The sequence below is a fragment of the Tamandua tetradactyla genome, chromosome 4 (assembly GCF_023851605.1).
Source record: "Tamandua tetradactyla isolate mTamTet1 chromosome 4, mTamTet1.pri, whole genome shotgun sequence".
In the NCBI taxonomy this organism is placed as follows: Eukaryota; Metazoa; Chordata; class Mammalia; order Pilosa; family Myrmecophagidae; genus Tamandua; species Tamandua tetradactyla.
The window spans coordinates 13,617,938-13,638,126 of NC_135330.1; the positions used below are offsets into that span (position 1 = coordinate 13,617,938).

The 20,189-nt window shown below is 40.7% G+C and overlaps 1 protein-coding gene across 1 annotated transcript in view; it reads right to left on the minus strand.

Annotated features, from left to right (window-relative positions):
- Positions 1-1,368: 1,368 nt before the first annotated feature.
- Positions 1,369-20,189, minus strand: part of SLAMF6 (SLAM family member 6) — a 45,851-nt gene continuing 27,030 nt past the window's right edge. The window contains exons 2-9 of the mRNA XM_077156631.1: positions 9,965-10,117; positions 9,785-9,881; positions 6,214-6,483; positions 5,682-5,792; positions 5,332-5,370; positions 4,038-4,117; positions 2,349-2,420; positions 1,369-2,013 (exon numbers count right to left, since the gene is read on the minus strand). Of these exons, the coding sequence (XP_077012746.1) occupies positions 1,876-2,013; positions 2,349-2,420; positions 4,038-4,117; positions 5,332-5,370; positions 5,682-5,792; positions 6,214-6,483; positions 9,785-9,881; positions 9,965-9,994 (837 nt within the window). The 5' untranslated portion in view covers positions 9,995-10,117 and the 3' untranslated portion in view covers positions 1,369-1,875. The remainder of the gene's footprint in view (positions 2,014-2,348; positions 2,421-4,037; positions 4,118-5,331; positions 5,371-5,681; positions 5,793-6,213; positions 6,484-9,784; positions 9,882-9,964; positions 10,118-20,189) is intronic.

A 20,189-nucleotide genomic window follows, 5' to 3' on the forward strand; every position in this document is an offset into this window, starting at 1 on the left:
ACAAAACCCCATGGCATGGTCATTTATTTATTTAAAAAAATAATTACAGAATATTTTCTATATGCTAGCTATTGTGCTAGGTGCTAAGAACGCAGTGGGGATCAACAAAGCGATTATGGTCCCTACCCCTAAGAGCTAACGGTATAATGGCTGAAATAGAGATTAAACAAACAAAAATAAATATTCAAGCACATGTAGTAGAATGTATGGAAGGTATGATAGAATAATATGGGGGTCCACTTGAGAGCAAGTGCTTGGGAAAGGTCTCTTTTAGAAGGTGGCATTTAGGGTGAGACCTGAAGGATGAGGAGGAAGCAGCCAGGCAGAGGAAGGGTCTGGAAGCAGGTGTGAGTAACTCTAACACAGAGAACTCTTTTCTCTAAGAGAGTTGCAGAAAGCAGAGCAAGGAGGCTAGGTACAGAGAGTGGAGGGAGAGGCAAGGCTGGAAATGAGCCCATCCATGAAAGGCCATGGAAACTGGGTTTCATTTTGAGTGCAGTGAGAAATCCTTGAAAGGTTTCAAGAAGGTAGGTGGAGGGTTTGATTTACATCAAAAATATCTTCCTCCTGTTATCTTGTGGGGGATGGATTAGAGAGAGTCAAGAACAAAGTGGAGAGAGCAGTTTGGAAGTTATTGTAGTATTCTAGGTTAGAGTTGGTGATGGTTGGATGTAACATGAGGATAAGGAGTTGGAGAGAAGTGAATGGGTCCAAGATATGTTTTAGAGGTAGAATCCAAAGGACATGATGATAGAGAAGCTGGAGTCAGGAACTTAGGTTCCTGGCCTGAGTGATGTAACTGGTGTATTACATCCTTCTCCTTTGTCAGTTGAGGAGTCCAGAGCTCTGATAGGTGAGGTAACTGGTCCCAGGATATATGTTTAGTTAATGGTGTATGAGGATTGCTCCTGGGTCTGTCCATCTCCAGAGACTACACCTGTATCTGACACACTGTACTCTCCCAATGAGTCAATCTTGCTGCTTTCAAAAAAGAAGAGAATTGTTTGTCTTTCAAATTATAACCCTCTTGCCAACCATAATTACATTTGTTTAGTTACCAAAGGGAAAGTCAGGTATTATTTCAATATATGCAGGTGTTAGTTGAAGTATGTGCAGATTGGAAATTGTCATTTGGATTACGTGCTGGAAATGATGTTACTCCTTAGTTTTTTTCTTTTACAGGGGCAGGTACCAGGAATCAAACCCGGGTCTCTGGCATGGCAGGTGAGAACTCTGCCTGCTGAGCCACTGTGGCCCACCCACTCCTTAGATTTTTTAAATTAGATTGGCGGGTTCAAGCCTGAAGGAATGTAAGCAATAATCCTAGATATTCAGATTCTGTTGTCAGGCAGAAAACCAAGTGTCTTAGTTTGTAATAGCTGCCAGAATGCAATATACCAGAAATGGAATGGCATTTTAAAAAGGGAATTTATTGAGTTTTAAGTCTACAGTTCTAAGGTTGTGAAAATGTCCAAAGTAAAGGCATCCAGGGGAAAGATACCTTGATTCAAAAAAGGCTGATGAGTCCAGAATACTAGCTGGAAAGGCACATGATGACATCTGCTAGCTTTCTCTCCTGGCTTCTCATTTCGTAAGGATTCCCCAGGGTGTTCTCCTTCTGTATCCCCAAAGATCTCTGGCTCTGTGGGCCCTCTCCATTCTAAAGCTTTTTCTGAAATGACTTCTTCTTAAAGGGCTCCAGTAAGCAACCCCAACTTGAATGGGTGGAGACACATCTCCATGGAAACCATCTACTCAAAAGTTACCACTCACAATTGTGTGGGTCACATCTCCATGGAAATAATGAAAAGGATCCCACCCAGCAATATTGAATGAGGATTAAAGGGCATGGCTTCTCTGGAGTACATAGTAGCTTCAAACCAGCACACCAAGCTTCCTGATTTTTTGCTCTCTTCTGTGGATCTGGAGATACGTCATTCCCAAGTTCTGAGGAATTTCAGCAACTTGGATGATGCTGTCAAGGGCAGTTGCCCTGGAAGAAATGGATTCACTCTGAAGAGATAAAGAGGAAAATGAAGTAGGTTAATAGAAACTGGAGCATCAGCTACAGAGAGAGGCTATAGAGCGCTAACAGGTAGAAAGTAGAGGCATTGATAACATTAAGACAGGATTAAATTTAAAATGAGTAGGCTGGGAACTCAGTTATGCATTGTAATCCTAATATAAAATAATCTCTTGGATATGTTTGGGTGATGTCCTGAGACTTTGTTTCCTGCTGGTATTTGTGCATTTTTAAAGTGGCCCATTTACTTTTACTTGATATGCAAAGTCATAGTTCTTGCTAGAGAAGTAAGAATATGAAAACATGGAGTCAATTATGGGCTTACCTTTGGTTGCTGAACAGTGCAGTAAATTGTAGTTGAATCATTCCCTTTCACAGTCCTTGGGATTTCTGTTTTCTGTAAAAATAATTATGTCCATTTGGTTCCCACAAGGAGAGACAAAGAGATACTTATGCTTAGAGAAAGGCCAGGGATATTTAGCAAGAGGATTTAGAGTCCAAGTGCCACTGGCTCCCAGATCAGCAAAGGTTTCAAGGCATTTCCTGAGCTCCAAACAGAAGTGCAACGCTTCAGCAAACCAGTGGGGTTTGAGAACCAGAAAAGGACAATAAAGGGCAGCCTTGCCGGCAGGCACATGTGAAGGGGTGAGGACATTCCTGTCCTACATCCAGCTCTGCTCTTCTTCCTCCACTTTAAAGAACTAAATTTATGCCAGATGCTTACCGTATTATATCTTTTGCCTCAGATCTTTACTAGCAGTAAGTGGAGGCGTTACCTGCTCTGTTTTGTTCCTGAAATTCTAGGTGCCTGGTCACCATGTCATTGGTCTCCCCAAGCACGGAAAATTATGAGACTAAGCACATCCAGCTTCAGGAATGGCTGTACTTGGAGTATGCGGTGTAGCAATAACAGAAGTCTGTATTCCTATCCCACCCCCACCCCCCCAAAAAAACTCTGCCTATAGTATATAACACTTTAAAGAATATTTAGAGTATTATCAAGACCTCTAAAACTCTCTGAAGTACAATGGGTTTTTTGTTTTTGTTTTTTTTTTTTGGCTAAAGAAAAGGTTGACAAATTTGCTGGTGATTTGTTTCTTGATTTGCTTGGGATTGATTCATCTTGTCTCCAAGAGAAAATTGTAAAGGTAGTAGAAATGTCTGAAAAAGCAAGATGACCTCTCCCAGTTCCTTCTCGTCAGAAATAACAGTGATGGGGAGCATGAGGGGAGATTTGCTTGGGGAACCCAAGATTTCCAGCTAGACCATTTGCTTCCATCAGTAGGAGAATACTAACTTTCCTTGGCTTATTTTTCAGAAACTGGCCTCCTAGTATGTGAAGTGCTATTTAGAAATGTGCCATCCATAGGTGCTTTATTGTGAGCTGGTGGGGTGGTGGGGACTTGCTGATGCATTGCAGAGGAGTTCCTAGTGCTTGATAGGGTGACCCTGTTAGGTCGCTAGAGGGGAGAGGAGGACTGAGGGCTGTTCATGGCTTTAAAGTGTCCTCTACTGTGGAGAGGACGCAACATTTTGCTCCTCTTTCCCTCTGGGAGTCTGATTCTGAGCTCTCCTATTTCTCTAACATCCAGGAGAAACTCCTGCTATAGAACTATGTCCCGGACTCACAAACTTAATAGAACTCTGATCCATTCAGCAAGTATTTACTGAGCATCATGCTAAAAGTATAGGGGAAGAGAGGAGAAGACAATTTCTATTTTCAGGCAACTTGTAACTGAGTTAAAGAGATAAGACTTACTGACACGCTAAACAGAATACTGTGTAAAGCAGAATATAAGTAAACATTCTATTAGGGATGAGAGCAGTGGGGGGCTTTGCAGTTTTAGTGGGATCATTTCCCTCAGAGGAAATGTCATTTAGATAAGTCATTTGAATAAATGTTATGCCATTTGGATAAGTCAGGCGATTATAGACTAGTTTGTGAATATTCAGTGTAAATAATGGCAAAAATGGATAATGACAAAAATGGAGTGCAAAAACCAAAAGAACTCACCTTGATCGGGTGACTGACCTGAGCATACACAGTGTTCTCTGGAGACACTGAGGCATACTCTATGGTCCCCGTGGGCTCCACTGTTAACACAAGAAGGCACAGTCAGTGGCAGAAGGACGTGGGCATGCTTCTCTCAGGGTCTTGCTGGAAGGGAGTTGCTTGAGGCATTGCCCTTCCATAGAGTTCATTCATTTTTGTCAGTCTTTGGAGTTCCTGGTTGAATCTGAACCTTTTCAGGCATGTGGCCTGGTTCTGACCTCACCTCTTGGGGGTAGTCATGAGGTACCCTAAAGCTTCAGAGTCTCAGACTTCATATGTGGGTCAGGAAGCACCTGGGACCAAATAGCACTTGTGACACAGTAGCTAGGGGCACCCCATTGGCTAGTACAGGTTATTTTCACATATATGAACTTATTAAACTTTCAAGAGGCCCTCAAAATGTATGATTGCTATACATTTTAGAAATGAGAAGTGGGAGCTCAGGAAGTTCTTGTGCAAAGTTACACAGGAAGTGATCAGATAGGAACTTGAATGTATGTCTTCTGAGTCCAAATTTCATATCCTTCCTCTGTACAAAACATCGTATGTCCTTCATCCAGAGAATTGGGTTCAAAGTCAACCTGTGTCCACAGCCTGTGTTTGTATCTCTATATCGCACTTTTTCTTTTGACTGTTTGTATCCAATGCCCAAACCCTGATGGAACAGTAGCAATAGAATCAGGCAGTTTGGTTTAGAGGCTTTGATGCCTTGTACCTGCTGGATGGTAATGGAGAGTCCCAAGTCCTTTCACCAACACTTAGTTTCTCCATCAGCAGGGTGGAGATTGATGCGCATCCCACTCAGAGAAACCATGCAAGTGATTGAGTCGCCTGCTTGTGAGGGCCTGTACGTCCCACAGGGGACAGACTTGTCACATATCATCTCCCATAGCACTGTACTGTTTGTCTGAGTCATGACATTCTGGACCCATCCTCTCTCACTAGTGGCCTTCTAGCCAGCCCCCTCCTCTTCCTTTCAGCAACTCCCATCCTTTTATTTTGTACGCTGTATGACGGGGTCACATTTCATTATTTTTCCATGTGAGTATCCCATTATTGCAGCACCATTTGTTGAATTTTTTTGTTTGTTTTTATTTTTGTTGGTTCTTTGCTTGTTTGTTTGGGAAGGGCATGGGCTGAGAACTGAACCCAGGTTGCCCACATGGCAGGCAAGAATTCTACCACTGAACTACCCTCGCACTCCCCCACACCCCCATCTTTTTTATGATTGGATGTTAAGAGTCTGGAAGCTCACCAGGATGGAATGTTCTCTGAGTACAGAAACAAAAGATACCTGAAAAATAAAATCAGGAAATTGATATCTGTGACCAAAGCTGAGAAAGGCCTCCCACCTCCACCCCATGGGTGTCTCGCTAGAGGATGTGGCGGAGAGGAAGACTCTTCCTGGGACCTAGAAAGGAAAGGCAGCCATAGGACACCCCTATAAGGATTTTAGCAGGTGAACAGTCATATCCCAAGTGGTACCAAGGCAGGATGTATCCTCCCTTCCCTTCACTTGTCCTCCACAAGAAATCCTTGGGGCCAGAGGCCAGACTGTGAATCCCTGGAACCTTGAAAAGACAAGTAGGAATAAAGTAAACCTGCCTTTTCTTTTCATCCAAAGAAGCAAGTATGTAAAGATGACTATACATATCACAGGAACCACAATCACAATCAATATGATAGACAGGTGTTCAGTTTTTTCTTTAGTAAAACCTGAAAGGAGAAAAAAGAAGGAGCACTTGAGGCATATTGAGTAAGGCACAAAGGGCTTTTTTTGCAGAGCTTCTGCTGAGCCTCCTTTGGGAGCTAAGTGGGTTAATCTGTACCCAGGGCTCTGGGCAGTGGGGGTCCTGTGTGACAGGCAGCACAGATGAGTCCCAGCAGAGTCAAGGGGAGGAAATAATTCTGCTTTCCCAAGGCCTTGCTCTTGAGCTTAGAGCATGCAGGATGAAGAAGGGTTGGGAGAAAGAGGAGAGAAGAGGCCTCTGGGGGCAATGAGAGGTACAAAGAGACCCAGAGAGTTCTTTCTCAGGAGGGTTCAACTTCCTCCCACTGGGCCACTGTTTTAGGAATCACAAAGATGTGAAGCCACACCCAGTAGCTGCTCTCAGAGAGACCAGTCACCTACTGTTACCTTTGCAGTACCTCTGGACAGAGACAGAGGTGGATAAATTGCTGACAGGATTCTCTGCCAGGCAGGTGTAGATTTGTTCACTGGGGTTCTTAGGGTTCAAGTTGATGGTGATGTTTAGTTCCCTGGATGGTGATATTTGCTTTCCTAAGTGATACCATGTGAAGGAGGCAGAGTCATGCGGATTCTCCACAGAGCAGGTCAAATGGATCTCACAGGTTCTATTCCCAGATAATACATAGTGATTGTCAACTTGTAATTTCCTCAGTCGTCCTATGTGTAGAGAAAAGATTTGGATTAAGGACAAATGGCTTGGTTCAGCCCCCTGTGAAAAATACCCTTCAACTCAAAGTTGCTGTATTCTGCCTAACACCCTGCTGTGTGTTTTGGTCTTTATACTCCATAAACAAATCTGCTTCTATTATCTAATTGATAGGAGCAATATTTGAGGTGAGCCAAATAATGAGGGACATCAGCATGAGACCAAGTAGTCAGTGGGAGAAGTGAGAAGAGAGAGACTAGTTGGGTAATTTTGGGCTGGTTGCTTTTAACCATCCTGACCTCAGTGTTTTTTAGGTCCCTTCTAGCCCTTTTCCACTGTCCTTAGAGCAGAGACAGTTTGGAAGATAAAGCTGAGGGCCAACTCTAACTCGACAGGTCAGAAACCAGAAGACCAAGCATGCACAAGAGCCCAGTTTCCTCTTAAAATTCCTTCCCAGAATTCACTAACTGTGGTGGAAAATGGAAGTTTCACTTCCTTAGGGAATCACATTCCCACAAACCTGCGTGAATCCTGGTCCTTGCTGCTCCTGACGCTGGCCCCAGTGATGAGAAAGCGACCCTGGTATGGAAGGCCGGCAAGAAAGGGAAATGTTGAGAATCAAAGAATTAGAGAAGGAAGAAGTGAAGAAATTGGGGGAGCAAGCAGACAGTTCAGGGAAGCAAAGAAGCGCAATATGTCAGACATTTCAGAAGACCTATGCTGCAGAAATTTCTGTGAGCAGAGATGAGAAAATATTGTCTGGTAGGATGTCAGTAGCTATGAGCCAATAGGGACATGAGAGCAAGACAGAAAAGGCTGCTAGCCTAGCTTTGGCCTGAGGGTTGAAGTAAAGGTTTCTTAACAAAGAAGAGGATGATTCTGTCTGCTTAGAGGGGTCTGAGTAATGCTTTAAGCCTGTTAACTGAGTAGAGAAGTAGAACATATGTAGGTATACCTTGCTGGAATGAAGCTTTCATGTAATGGGAAGAGTGTTGGATTTAGAATCAGGAAGTCCTGGGCTAGAATCATCGCTTTGCCATTTACTGGTTATGTTATCATGGACAAATTCTTAATGTCTCAGAACCTCAGTTTCCTTATTTGTAGGGCAACAATACCTACTTCTTAGGTAATTATGAAGATTAGATGAGACAGTGTCTAGCACAGGGGTGGCAAATATCTGGCATGCATGCCATCTCTCCCTCATCCCAAGTTCATGGCTCACTTCAAAAATCTTTTTGTTACCTTTTTTCATTGAATTATAACTGCCTACTTGACATTTCCATTTGCATATTTAATGTATATCTCAAACTAAACATGTTTGGAGGACTCCTGTTTTTCTCTTCTAAACCTGCTCTACCTGCAGCCTTCTTCACGTTGTTTATGACAACGTAACCTTCTAGTGGCTGAGACCAAAAGCCTTGAAGTCACCCCTGACTCATCTCTTCATAACAGGCTCCCCACATCAGGAGCTCTTGGTGGTTTTACCTTCAACATATATCTAGAATCAAACTACTTCTCATCCCTCCACTACTACCACTCTGGTTCAAGTCACCATCATCTTTTGCTTGGATTTTGCAGTAGCCTTTTAGTTAGTCTATTAGCTTCTACCCTTGTCCCTTATAGACTGTTCTCAATAAAGCAGCAAGAGGGATCCTTTAAACATGGAAGTCAAATCATGTTACTTCTCTACATGGTCTTCTGTTGGATCTCAATTTCATTGAGAGTAGAAGCCAAAGTCTTATGATGGCTCTTAGCATCTAATGTGATGTGGCCCCTGTTTCCTTTCTGGTCTTGAGATGAGATCATCCTGGATTATCCAGGTGGGCCCTATGGAAAGTATTCTTATAAGAGAAAGACAGAAGAAGATTTGAGACAGAGGGGGAGAAGACATAGAGGAGGAGACAATGTGACCATAGAGACAGGGATTAGAGTGATGTAGCCAAGGAATGCCAAAGAATCCTGGAAGACACCAAAAGTTAGAAAAGGCAAAGGACAGATTCTCCCATGGAGCCTCCAGAAGGAGTAGAGAGAGCCCTGCCAACTCCTTGATTTCAGACTTCTGACTTCCAAACATGCAAGAGAATACATTTCTATTGTTTTAAGCCACCCAGTTTGTGGTAGTTGTTACAGCAGCTTCAGGAAACCAATATGCAATCCCAGACTGATTTTTCTGCATTTTGATTGAACTCTTCTATTCAAAGCTTTCCCAAATTTCCTTTTTTTTCCCAAGACATTTATGTGTTCTGTGTTCTATTCTTTCAGGGACATGACATTGATTAATCTAACATAATAAACCTGCCAATTATTCAGGGGATCCTAAAGGTTACCGTAGAACCTACTTGTGGAGACATTTGTTATTTTAAGCACACTTTTTTTAGGGTACCATGTCTTAACCCAAAAAGATCTCTGAGCAAATTTTAGACACTATGGGCTTTAGACAGAATCTCAGGGGCCTTTAAAGTTTTCTAGTTTGCTTACCAATTTAATGCTCACATTGCCTGTGAAATGTCCCTGCTAAGTGCTCATTCTGAGGTAATTCACGGCATCTTTGAAAAACACTAGTTGCTAGAAATACTTTTTTCTGATACGTATTCACAAACTGTCTCATTATAGCTTCCATAATTTTATTTTGAGGATATTTTCATGCTCTAATCTTGGGGCAGTATTCTGGACTATTGATTAACATGAGGTATCTGGGGGAAAATATTGTTAGAAATTAGGTAACCTTGACAGAAAAGACATTTTCTATTTATCAGCTCATGCTTACAGAGCACTTCCTACATAGAGCACTGTTCAGCACAGTGACCACTCCATCAGGTCAGACTAGCCTTTGGGCAGGGTGAGGTATTGTGGCAGGGTGGTTACATAGGAAGTCTCTGGAGCCAGAGGCTCTACCATTTACCATCTCTGTGATTGTAAACAAGTTACTTAACCTCTCTATGCCTCAGGGGTAAGGGAAGTGTCTACTTCATGGAACTTTTATGAGAAGTAAATGAGCAGATCCATGCAATACACGTAGTATCAGATATTTTACTTCCATTACTTCTGCTACATTTCTGGCTGAAAGGGACTGTTTTATTGGGTGAGGGGGAGTGAGGTGATTCTGGGCTAGGACTCACTAGAATTAGATTTTATTTCAGCTCTGTCACTAACTGGCTTTGCAATGTCACTGAGTTGCTTTCCTGCTAGACTTACCTAACTTCAAATGCTATATTTTTTACCTCTAGGAAATAGTGCACACATGTAGTCACATAGGATTGAAATACATAATTTTTTAGTCCATTCATAATTGAACCCCACATTTGGACTCACTGAAGATCCTCAGAACATAATCGGATATAGATGAAGAGGTCTCTAAGGTTATCTGGGCACGATAAGATCCCATGTCTGCCATTGTCAGATTGTTGAGCTGCAAGGAATAGGATGGGGTGAAGTTCACTCGCTCTTTTCATTTAGGATCAGTCACCTCGATTAGTGGACTTCCTGTTTCACCTGGCTTTGTGAAGGCAATAGATGTTCCATTGGAAAGCCAGGTGATGAACTTGACCTTCTCTCTTATAGAAGACTTCAGGGGAAGAGTTACAGACTCCCCCAGGACCCCATCCATCACCAATGGTGTTGAACTTCTTTGTGAACCTGCATTCCCTGAAAACACAAAAGAGTAACTGCTACAACTCCTGACCCCCAATCCCCCACCACCTCCCCTGCGCACCCCCCCACACACACACTGCTAGTCTACTAGAACTCTCTAATAACTGAAATCTGGAGATATGATGGCAAGAGAAAGAGTTAAGATAAGTGTTGACATGGATCATCACAGAGGCTCTATTTCCAACAAAATGTCTGGCATTCTTGGTAAATGGGCAGTTGTTCCAGATACCTTTAGAATACCTTCCCATACTGGCTGATTACTCCTGGGTTACTGGCCACACTATCTGACCTCAGCCTCCAAGTTCTCTGGGCATGAGATAAAGGAAGACCAAGAACTACTTCAACTCATTGGCACGAAGGCCAAGGACTGCAAGTCTTTGCTGATGAAGTGAAATTAAAGCCCAACATTTACTAATTTATCTACTGTGTCCAACATATTAAACGACTAATAACAGGGTTTTGCAGCATGCACACCTCTCTCCGATGCATCATTTTATTTGATCCTAACAACAATCCTATGAGGCACTTATGATGTATAGTATTATCTTCAGTTATAGATAAGGGAACTGAGACTCAAGAGGTTAACTAATTTTTCCACAATCACACAGCTGAAGAGTAGCAGAGTCAGGATTCAAATCCAGATTTTCTGACTTCTTTTACTTTATGCTCTTCTCATGATAGCAGACAATATATTTTATGCTCTCAAAGAGCTTATAGTCTAGTTGTTGATGAGACAAAACTGATAAATATAAAACTAATAAATACAGTTGCAAAGTAACATATGAGGTCCACATTCTTTTGAGCCAGTCTCAGAGCCAACAATCTTTGAACAAAAAAATGAAATGGTCACGATTATTTAAAGAAGATGGTTCCTCAGGGTCCTTTGCTAAATTCTTAGCACTTGCCACATTATGTTGTAGTACTCTGCTTACTTATCTAACTGATCTTGCCTTAATCATCCTTGGATCTGAGCACTGTGCCTGACATATAGTAAAAATTTTGGAAATTTCTGAGTGAATCAATGGATAAATAACTATGACCTCAGCTTTCTCAAGATCTCGTATTTAGGGTGGGAGTGTGAGAGGAGCTGGGTAGGGGCGGAAATGTCTGCTTGCACTTCTCTCTCTTGTTAATTATCATGGGATTCCAGGCATGCAGATGCCATTATCACTGAATGCCCTCTGTAAGACATCTTTCTCATCAAGTATTTTAACATGCTGTTATTTGTCATCTTGGCCCTTCTTTTCTCTCAAAACTACCACATGGGTGAATATCACAAAAAATGCTTAGCAAAACAATCCAGATACAATTTTAAAGAATACAATTGTATGGTTCCCTTTATTTAAAGTTTAAAAAAGGAAAAACTAATTTATGTTGTTAAAAGTCAGAATAAGGAACAGAGGCTGAAAGCACAGAATCCAGGAGCAAGGGACCAAAATATGTCAACACATGACTACCAGCTGGCGGGGGTTCCTGACCCATCAATCTTCCTTGAATTAAAGTGTCTTTCTATGGATACCTTAGTTTTGACATTTTTATTAGTTTAGAACTATGAACTTGTAACTTATTAAATTCCCCTTTTTAAAACCAAAAAAAAAAAAAAAAGTCAGAATAGTGGTTGCCTTTGAGGAGGAAGAAAAGGTAGTGAGTAGAAGGGAGGGATGAGGGGAGGATTCTGGGGTTCTGATAATGTTTCTTTCTTAGCCTGTGCCTGGCTACACAGTTGTATTCATTTTATGATAATTCGTTAAACTGATACTTAGCATTTGTACAGTTTTCTGTTTGTATTTTATCATAAAAAATTAAAACAATTATAACAAAAAGCAAGACAAAACAAAATCATGACAATGACCTTGAAGGACCTAGGAGATCTGACCATTTCTGTCTCTGACCTCTTTCCTAGACTCTTCCCCTTGTTCATTTTGGTCTAATGGCATTCCTTGAATAGGCCAGAGCTTTTGCACTTGGAATTTCCTCTGCCTGGAATGAACTTCTCCCTGGTATCCATGTGACTCACTTCTTCCTCTCCTTAAGGTCTTTAACACAAACATTCCTCTCAAGGATGCCTTTTGTGACCATTCCTTCCTTATCACCAATGCTTACCCCATGCCACCAGCTGCCACTGGATTTATTTTTCTTTATAATACTTACTTTCTACATACTTTGTAATTTACTTATTTGTCGTGTATTTTCTCTTCTCTCCACCAGAAGGCAGAGATTTTGTCTGTCTTGTTTATTTCCATGAATGTTCATGAATTATGCCTGACACTTAGCAGGCATCCAATGAACATCTGTTGAATGAATTGGCATGTCTCCATCCCTTGTCCCAGAGGTTATCTGTCCAGGATGCTAAGGCCAGATTCCTCATCATGAGGAATAGGCTGTGACTCAGGACTTCCAAAGAACTATTTCTCCTTTGCCCAGCATACTACTTTAGAAAGCATTTGCATTTATGGATCATAACTATTAGTTTATTTAACAAGTCATTTATTCTACTATCTTCTCAGTTTTAGGTTAATTCAGTGGGTGAAACCTAAGCAATCTTGGCATTCAGACAATATGTATAATAACTCTTTAATGTAGCAGTTCTGGACTAGGGATTGGGAAAACAAGTTAGAATTAGACATCTTTGGCACTCTGACTTCACCATCAGGCAGAGCATCACGACAGGTAAATGGGTTGTTATGCTGTGACAATGATACATTGCCCTTGCATAATTATTGCACCCTGTGCACACAATATTAAGTACTTCTTTCTCTTTCTTATGAGATTATTTTCTTCTCTTTTCTGTAATCTTGAAGGCAGGGATTATGTTTATTTTCTCCATATTCCTAGCATTTAGCATATTTCTAGTTCAACAAATGTTGAATTGATATAGGTATGTTCAGAGGTCTATAGGAACCCAACAGTGAGACTGATGAATGGAGGAGAGTCAGGGGCAGTCAGGGAAGGCTTTACAGGGATGACGTTGTAACAGGATTTTGAATGAAAACCAGAATTTCTTTGTTGCTCAGTTATTTGTAATTCCTCCGGAATGCCTTGCTCTTCCTTTGCATTACTGTTCCTGTGAAGCAGGATAGAATAGGACAACTGCAGGTCCCTGGTTTCCTATCCAGTGCTGAAAAAATTAACAGACACTGTAAGTCCCTTGTTTCTTATTTATCCCCAAAGGGAGTAATGCAAGCTAAAAACTTCATGGGACAAAAATTTCTGTAAAGCCCCAAAAACTCCCCAAACCATCAAACCTCCCCAAAGTATAAAAGCTTGTAAAACCATAGGCCCTAAGCAAAAATCCTAGTTAATAACAGAAAGCCTGGGATTATAAAGATGGTTAAACATCTGCCCAAAGACAGATTTTGGATACATGATGGGCTAGCCACAAGTCGATAATTATCTCTTCCTTGACCAATGTTAGCCTTGTAGCACCTGATTAATATAAACCATGTAAACCCCAGTGTTCGAAGGGTACTGTGGAAGCCTACCAGCAGTAAAAATTTTATATAAAACAAACTAACCCATTCCACTCAGTGCGTGTCTCTCCCTTGGCGTCTTTAACGTGTATGCTCTCTCATTCCCCTTAACTAACTTTACTTCTTATTCCTACTGGCCCTCCAGTTGGTCTAAATTCTTTTAGCAGGAAAACCCCAAATCTGGAACAGGGCTCAGTTGGCACTATTGCCAGCAGGGCACCAGTTACACCTGCCGCCTGAAATGCCCTTCCCCGCATTTTCTATCTGATGAGCGCCTACTAATCCTTCAAGGCTGAGCTAAAATATCTGATTGCCTCGGCTTATATTTGTGGGGATTTTGGTTTGGTACAGGAGGAGAAGGGAATGGGTGTTAAAGGGTAGGGAGAATGAACAGAGAATAGAGGAGGTAATAGAAACAGTTCTCTGGAGGTATTTACAAAACAGAATTTGAGCCATTAAGAAAGGGAGAATCAAAAATTACTGAAATGAAACTTCAGGGTGCCACTCATCCACAGAATCTTTGAACAACTAGCAAAAACTGGCAGAGCTGTGTTCCTCAAAACTCCAGGAAAGATAAGTGGTTGCAATAATTGGTCCAGGGCCAATCAAGTAAAAACAGCTTTAAGAATGTTAGCAGAAGCACACGGTGCCCTCCCTGCCCTTCTGCCAGCCACATCCAGGTGCAGCGTGGAGTCAGCCCATCTCATACTGTGGGTCCCTGGCTCAGGTCTGGGGGGAGCAGAATAATCCCTTTGCACTAGGGTGTCTATGTGTCAAAGTCTATGAGGGGGCAGCCTGAAAAATTGAACTAGAAAATTTATCTCGGTTTGTCCTCCCAGAAATTGCCCAGCAGGCAGAAGTAGGTTGCAGACAGCTAATAAAGTTTAAGAAACAATTAAGTCAAAGTGACATGAAGCAAAAGATTTCCTTCTTCCCCTTTCTGTCTTTTTCCTACCTCTGGGAATCCCATAATGTGTATACTGGTACACTTGATGGCGCCCTGTAGGTCTGTTAGGCTCTTTTCACATCCCCAGTGTAACTAAGGATGTGGATATGCATTCAAGAATCATAGTGAACCCCAAACAGGATAATCTAGAAGAGAAATGTACCCAGAAACATAACAGTTAATTGGAGTAGCAAGGACAAGGAAAAGCAAAGTGTTACACACACAAGCGAGTACCAATAAGATTGTGTAATTTCTTATTCCTGTTACCAGGGAGGCAAAAAGGCAGTGGGGCAAAATATCTAAAGAGCTGAAAAAAACGATTGCCAAACAATAATTTTATTTCCAGTGAGACTATCTTTCAAAAATGAGGGAGATATTAAGACATTCTCTGATAAACAAAAGTTGAGGGAGTCCATCACAACTTAACCTGCCCTACCCACAATGATAAAGGGAGTTCTTCGGTCTGAGAGGAAAGGACATTAGATAGTATTCTTTGGTATGGTATCCTTTGGATTGAATTGGTATAAAGAAATGAAGAAATCTGGTAAAGATGACTATATCGATAATTATAAATGCCAGAATTATTGTATTGCATTTTCTGGTATATAGCTCTACTTTCGACTTCTTCCAGATTCTAAAATGCAAATTCAAAAAAGTAATGATAAATCTATGGTTTTGGACATACAATGTATGAAGAATATAATATGTAACAAGTACAACAAAAAGGTGAGGGGACAGAAGGGGGTAGGAACAGTGTATGTGTATACTAGTGAAGTTAAGTTGGTATCAAATCAAACGTGATTGTTATAGATTCAGGATATCCAATTTTAACCCCACAGTAATCACAAAGAAAATATATGAAAAATATATACAGAGAGAAATGAAAAGGGACTGAAGATGGTACAATATTAAAAAATCAAATAAACATGAAAGTATACATTAATGGAAAAATTGAGGGAAAAAATGTATAACACTTAAAAAGACCAAATAGCAAAATGGCAGAAAAAATTTATGTGTTATCAGTAGTTAAATTAAACATGAATGGATTAAATTCTCCAATCAAAAACCAAGATTGGTAGAATAGAAAAAAAGCAAGACCAAAATACATGCTGTATACAAGAGACTAACCTTAAATTCAAAGACACAAATAGGTAAAAAGTGAAAGGATGGAAAAATACATGCCACATAAAGAATAATGAAATGAGTGCTGAACAGCTATACTAATATTACATAAAATAGACCTTAAAATGATTTTTATTGAGATAACTTCACACATCATACAGTCTATCCAAAGTAAACAATCAGTGGTTCACAACATTATCACATAGTTGTGTATTCATCATCATGATCATTTTTAAAACATTTGCATTCCTCCAGAAAAAGAAATAAAAAGAAAAAAGGAAAGACCCAGGCATCCTTACCCTTTAGCCCTCCCTCTCATTGACCACTCATATTGCGATCTACCCAGTTTTTTTTTTACCCCTTATCCCCTTCTATTATTTACTTATTTATTTTTTGTACCTTTTTTTTTTTATTCTTCTGTCCATACCCTGGATAAAGGGAGCATCAGACAGTAGGTTTCACAGTAACACAGTCACATTATAAAAAGTTATATAGTTATACAATCTTTTTCAAGAAGCAAGGCTACTGGAATATAGTCGAACAGTTTTAGGTACTTCCTTCTAGCCACTCCAATACACCATAAACTAAAAAGGGATTTCTATATAATGCATAAGAATAACCTACAGGATAACCTCTCAACTCTGTTTGAAATCTCTCAGCCACTGAAATTTTATTTTGTCTCATTTCTCTCTTCCCCCATTTGGTCAAGAAGGCTTTCTCAATCCCATGATGCTGGGTCCTGGCTTGTCCCCAAGAGTCATGTCCCCAACATGTACCATGTTGCCAAGGAGATTTACACTCCTGGGAGTCATGTCCCACGTAATGGGGGAGGGCAGTGAGTTCAACTGCTGAGTAATCAGAGAGAGGCCACATTTGAGTAACAAGAGATTCTCTGGGGGTGATTGTTAGGCATAATAATAAGTAGGTTTAGCTTCTCTTTTGGAGGAATAAGTTTCACAGGGTGAGCCCAAGATTGAGGGCTCAGCCTATTGAACTGATTGTCCCCACTGCTTACAAGAATATCAAGAATTCTTCAGAAGAGGAAGTTTAATATTTCCTGCTTTCTCCCTAGTCTCCCAAGAGGACTTGGCAAATGCTTTTTATTCTCTGCCTAAATTACTCTGGGATGTATTGGGGTATCACATTAACCTGAACAAACCAACAAGATCTCACTTCCTATTCAAGAGTCCACACAATTGTGGTGTTCAAATAAACTGACCACACAAGTTAAGTCAGATAATACACTACCAAAAATATAAAATTTGCATGAAATATTTCTTCCTTTGGTCTCCCACAGAAGTTGAAGTTTTAAAATATAGAACAGCTCACCATCTACTTTATATTCTAATCTACCTTAGCTCTATCCAGATCAGCTTCACTCATATCTTTACTTGAAGCCTGATAACTTTTTTAACTTTTTAAAGAGTTGTTATATGGGGTAACATTGACTTTCATATCTTCAGAGCTCTAACTCGGAATCTCAGGTGTCACACAAATACCCAAAGTTCCAGGGAATGACCATGTTATACACAAATAGCTCAGCATCTCAGAATTTAGAAATAACAGTTACAACTCTGGAATAGATGGGGCTGCTGTAAGAATTTATAATCTAGGAATCTTTAAAATAGGCACCAACTTGATAACTCATGCTCCCAACTTCAATTCTCTGAGTTTTTATATTATAGTTAGTCTATATGAGTGAGGCATGATAATATTTGCCTTTTTGTTTCTGACAAAATATTTCATTCAACATAGCGTCCTCATAGTCCATTCACCTAGATGCATGCCTCACAACTTCATTCCTTCTTTCAACCACTCAGTAGTCCATTGTTTGTCTACACCAGTGTGCTGGTTTGAAAGGAAGTATGCCCCCTAGAAAAGCCATGTTTTAGTCAAAATCCCATTTCATAAAGGTAGAATAATCCCTATTCAATACTGTATGTTTGAAACTGTAATCAGATCATCTCCTTGGATGATGTGATTTAATCAAGAGTGGTTGTTAAGCTGGATTAGGTGACGACATGTCTCCACCTATTTGGGTGGGTCGTGATTGGTTTATTGGAGTCCTATAAAAGAGGAAACATTTTGAAGAATGGGAGATTCAGAGAGAGCAGAGCAGTACGACATAGTTGCAAGAAGCAGAGTCCACCAGCCAGCGGCCTTTGGAGATGAAGAAGGAAAATGCCTCCTGGGGAGCTTCATGAAACAGGAAGCCAGGAGAAGAAGCTAGCAGATGATGCCATGCTTGCCATGTGCCCTTCCAGCTGAGAGAGGAACCCTGACCGTGTTCAACATGTGCCTTTCCAGATGAGGGAGAAACTCTGACCATGTTCACCATGTGCTGTCTCACTTGAGAAAGAAACCTTGAACTTCATCAGCCTTCTTGAAGCAAACCAAGGTATCTTTCCCTGGATGCCTTTGACTGGACATTTCTATAGACTTGCTTTAACTGGGACATTTTCTCAGCCTTAGAACTGTAAACTAGCAACTTTTTAAATTCTCCTTTTTAAAAGCCATTCAGTTTCCGGTATATTGCAGTCACAGCTAGCAAACTAGAACAACCAGTTTCCCCTTCCATTCCTCAGTCGATGTACCCTTAGGCCACCTTCATCCATTGGAAATCACCAAATCTGCCATGGTAAACTCCAGTATGCAAAAGTCCATTCGAGCCCCACTCTCAGTTCCTCTAAGAATACACCTAGCAACAGGATTTCAGGATCATATGGCACCTCGACCCCGAGCCTCCTGTGGAGCTACCATACCATCCTCCAGAGGTGCTGCACCACGTGGCTTCTCAAGCAACAGTGAATAGGTACATCTCTCATTCCACATTTTCTCCAGCACTTGTATCTCTGTGTTTATTTTTAAATAGTTCTATTCACATATCATAAAATCCAACCTCTGAAAAATCAGTGGTTCCCAGTATAATCACATAGCCATGCCACCACAATCTGTATGAGAACATTTCCTTTTCTCCCACAAAGAATCCCATACCCCTTTGTTGGAGCCCAGGTCAGGTTCTTCATGAAGCAGGTCTCTGACTGCTGGCAGGGTCACATCAGAGTTACCTTGGAGGAATGGCCCCTTGGTCTCCTGTGGAATGAGGTCCAGACTGGGCTATGCCTTATCTAATCCAGCCTTACTGTGGGAAAGTTCTGCCTCTGCAGTTTCAGGCAGGCTAATTAATGTTCACTCTGTTCTCAAGAAAATTCTATATCCCTATTCATTACGTCAAGCACCTTCTCATGTACTGCACTGCCTTATCGAGATTTCTGTTGTTAAACAGTATAAAATAAACTTGCACTGGCTTCTCATGGTCATTGTGTTCAGTCAGACAATGAACCACCTAGCCCCTGCTTTCTCTTAAACTCTGTGTTGTGTTTTTTCTCAGTCTCCCACTTCCCTTTCTGACCCTGTTTGAACAGTTGCTTGAGCTGGACTCAGCACCCCTTCGCCATATTCCCCCCTTATTGACATTTAGTTTTGGCATATTGTATTTGTTACATTCAATGGAAGCATATCACAATGTTACTGTTAAGTATAGACCCTAGCTTGCATTGATTGTATTTCCCCCTGTATATCATCCCATTTTCAACACCTTGCAATTTGACATTTGCGAAACCATTCCTATGTTTGTACATTTAATCACCATCATTGTCCATTCTAGGCATTCCTAAATTATACCATCTCAGTCTTTATCCTCTATCTTTCCTTCTGTAATACCTGCTCCCAGTCCTTCTTCCTCAACCATACCCACATTCAGCTCCATTTAGTGTACTTATATTATTATGCTACCACCGGATAATATTGTGCTATCCACTTCTGAATCTTTACAATCAGTCCTGTTGTAATTCCATGTTCCTTCAACACCAAATTCCCAATCTCTATGCTCTTACTGTCTCCTGATAAACTGTGTTCTAAGTTTTAAATCTCAAAGTTCATTCTCTCCTTAGTATTAATTCATATTAGCGATACCATGCAGTATTTGGCCTTTTGTTTACAGCTAGTTTCACTCAGCGTAATGTCTTCAAGTTTCATCCCATTATTACATGCTTCATGACTTTATTCTGTTTTACCACTGCATAATATTCCATCATATATACATATATATATAATATTCCATCATATATATATATATATACCACAGCTTGTTTAGCCACTTATCTGTTGATGGGCATTTGGGCTGTTTCCATCTCTTGGCAATCATGAATAATGCCATTATAAACATCAGTGTGCAAACGTTCATTTGTGTCTGTGCCTTCAGTTCCTCTGAATATATATCTAATAATGCAATTGCTGGGTCATATGCCAATTCTATACTTAACTTCCTGAGGAACCTTCAAACTGCCTTCCGAAGGGCTTGAACCATTCTACATTCTCACCAATAGTAAATAAATGTGCCTCTTTCATTGTATCCTTTCCAGCTCTTGTCATATTCCTTTTTTTTTTTTTGATAATGGCCATTCTGGTGGGTGTCAGATGATATCTCCTTGTGGTTTTGATTTGCATTTCCCTAAATAGCCAGTGA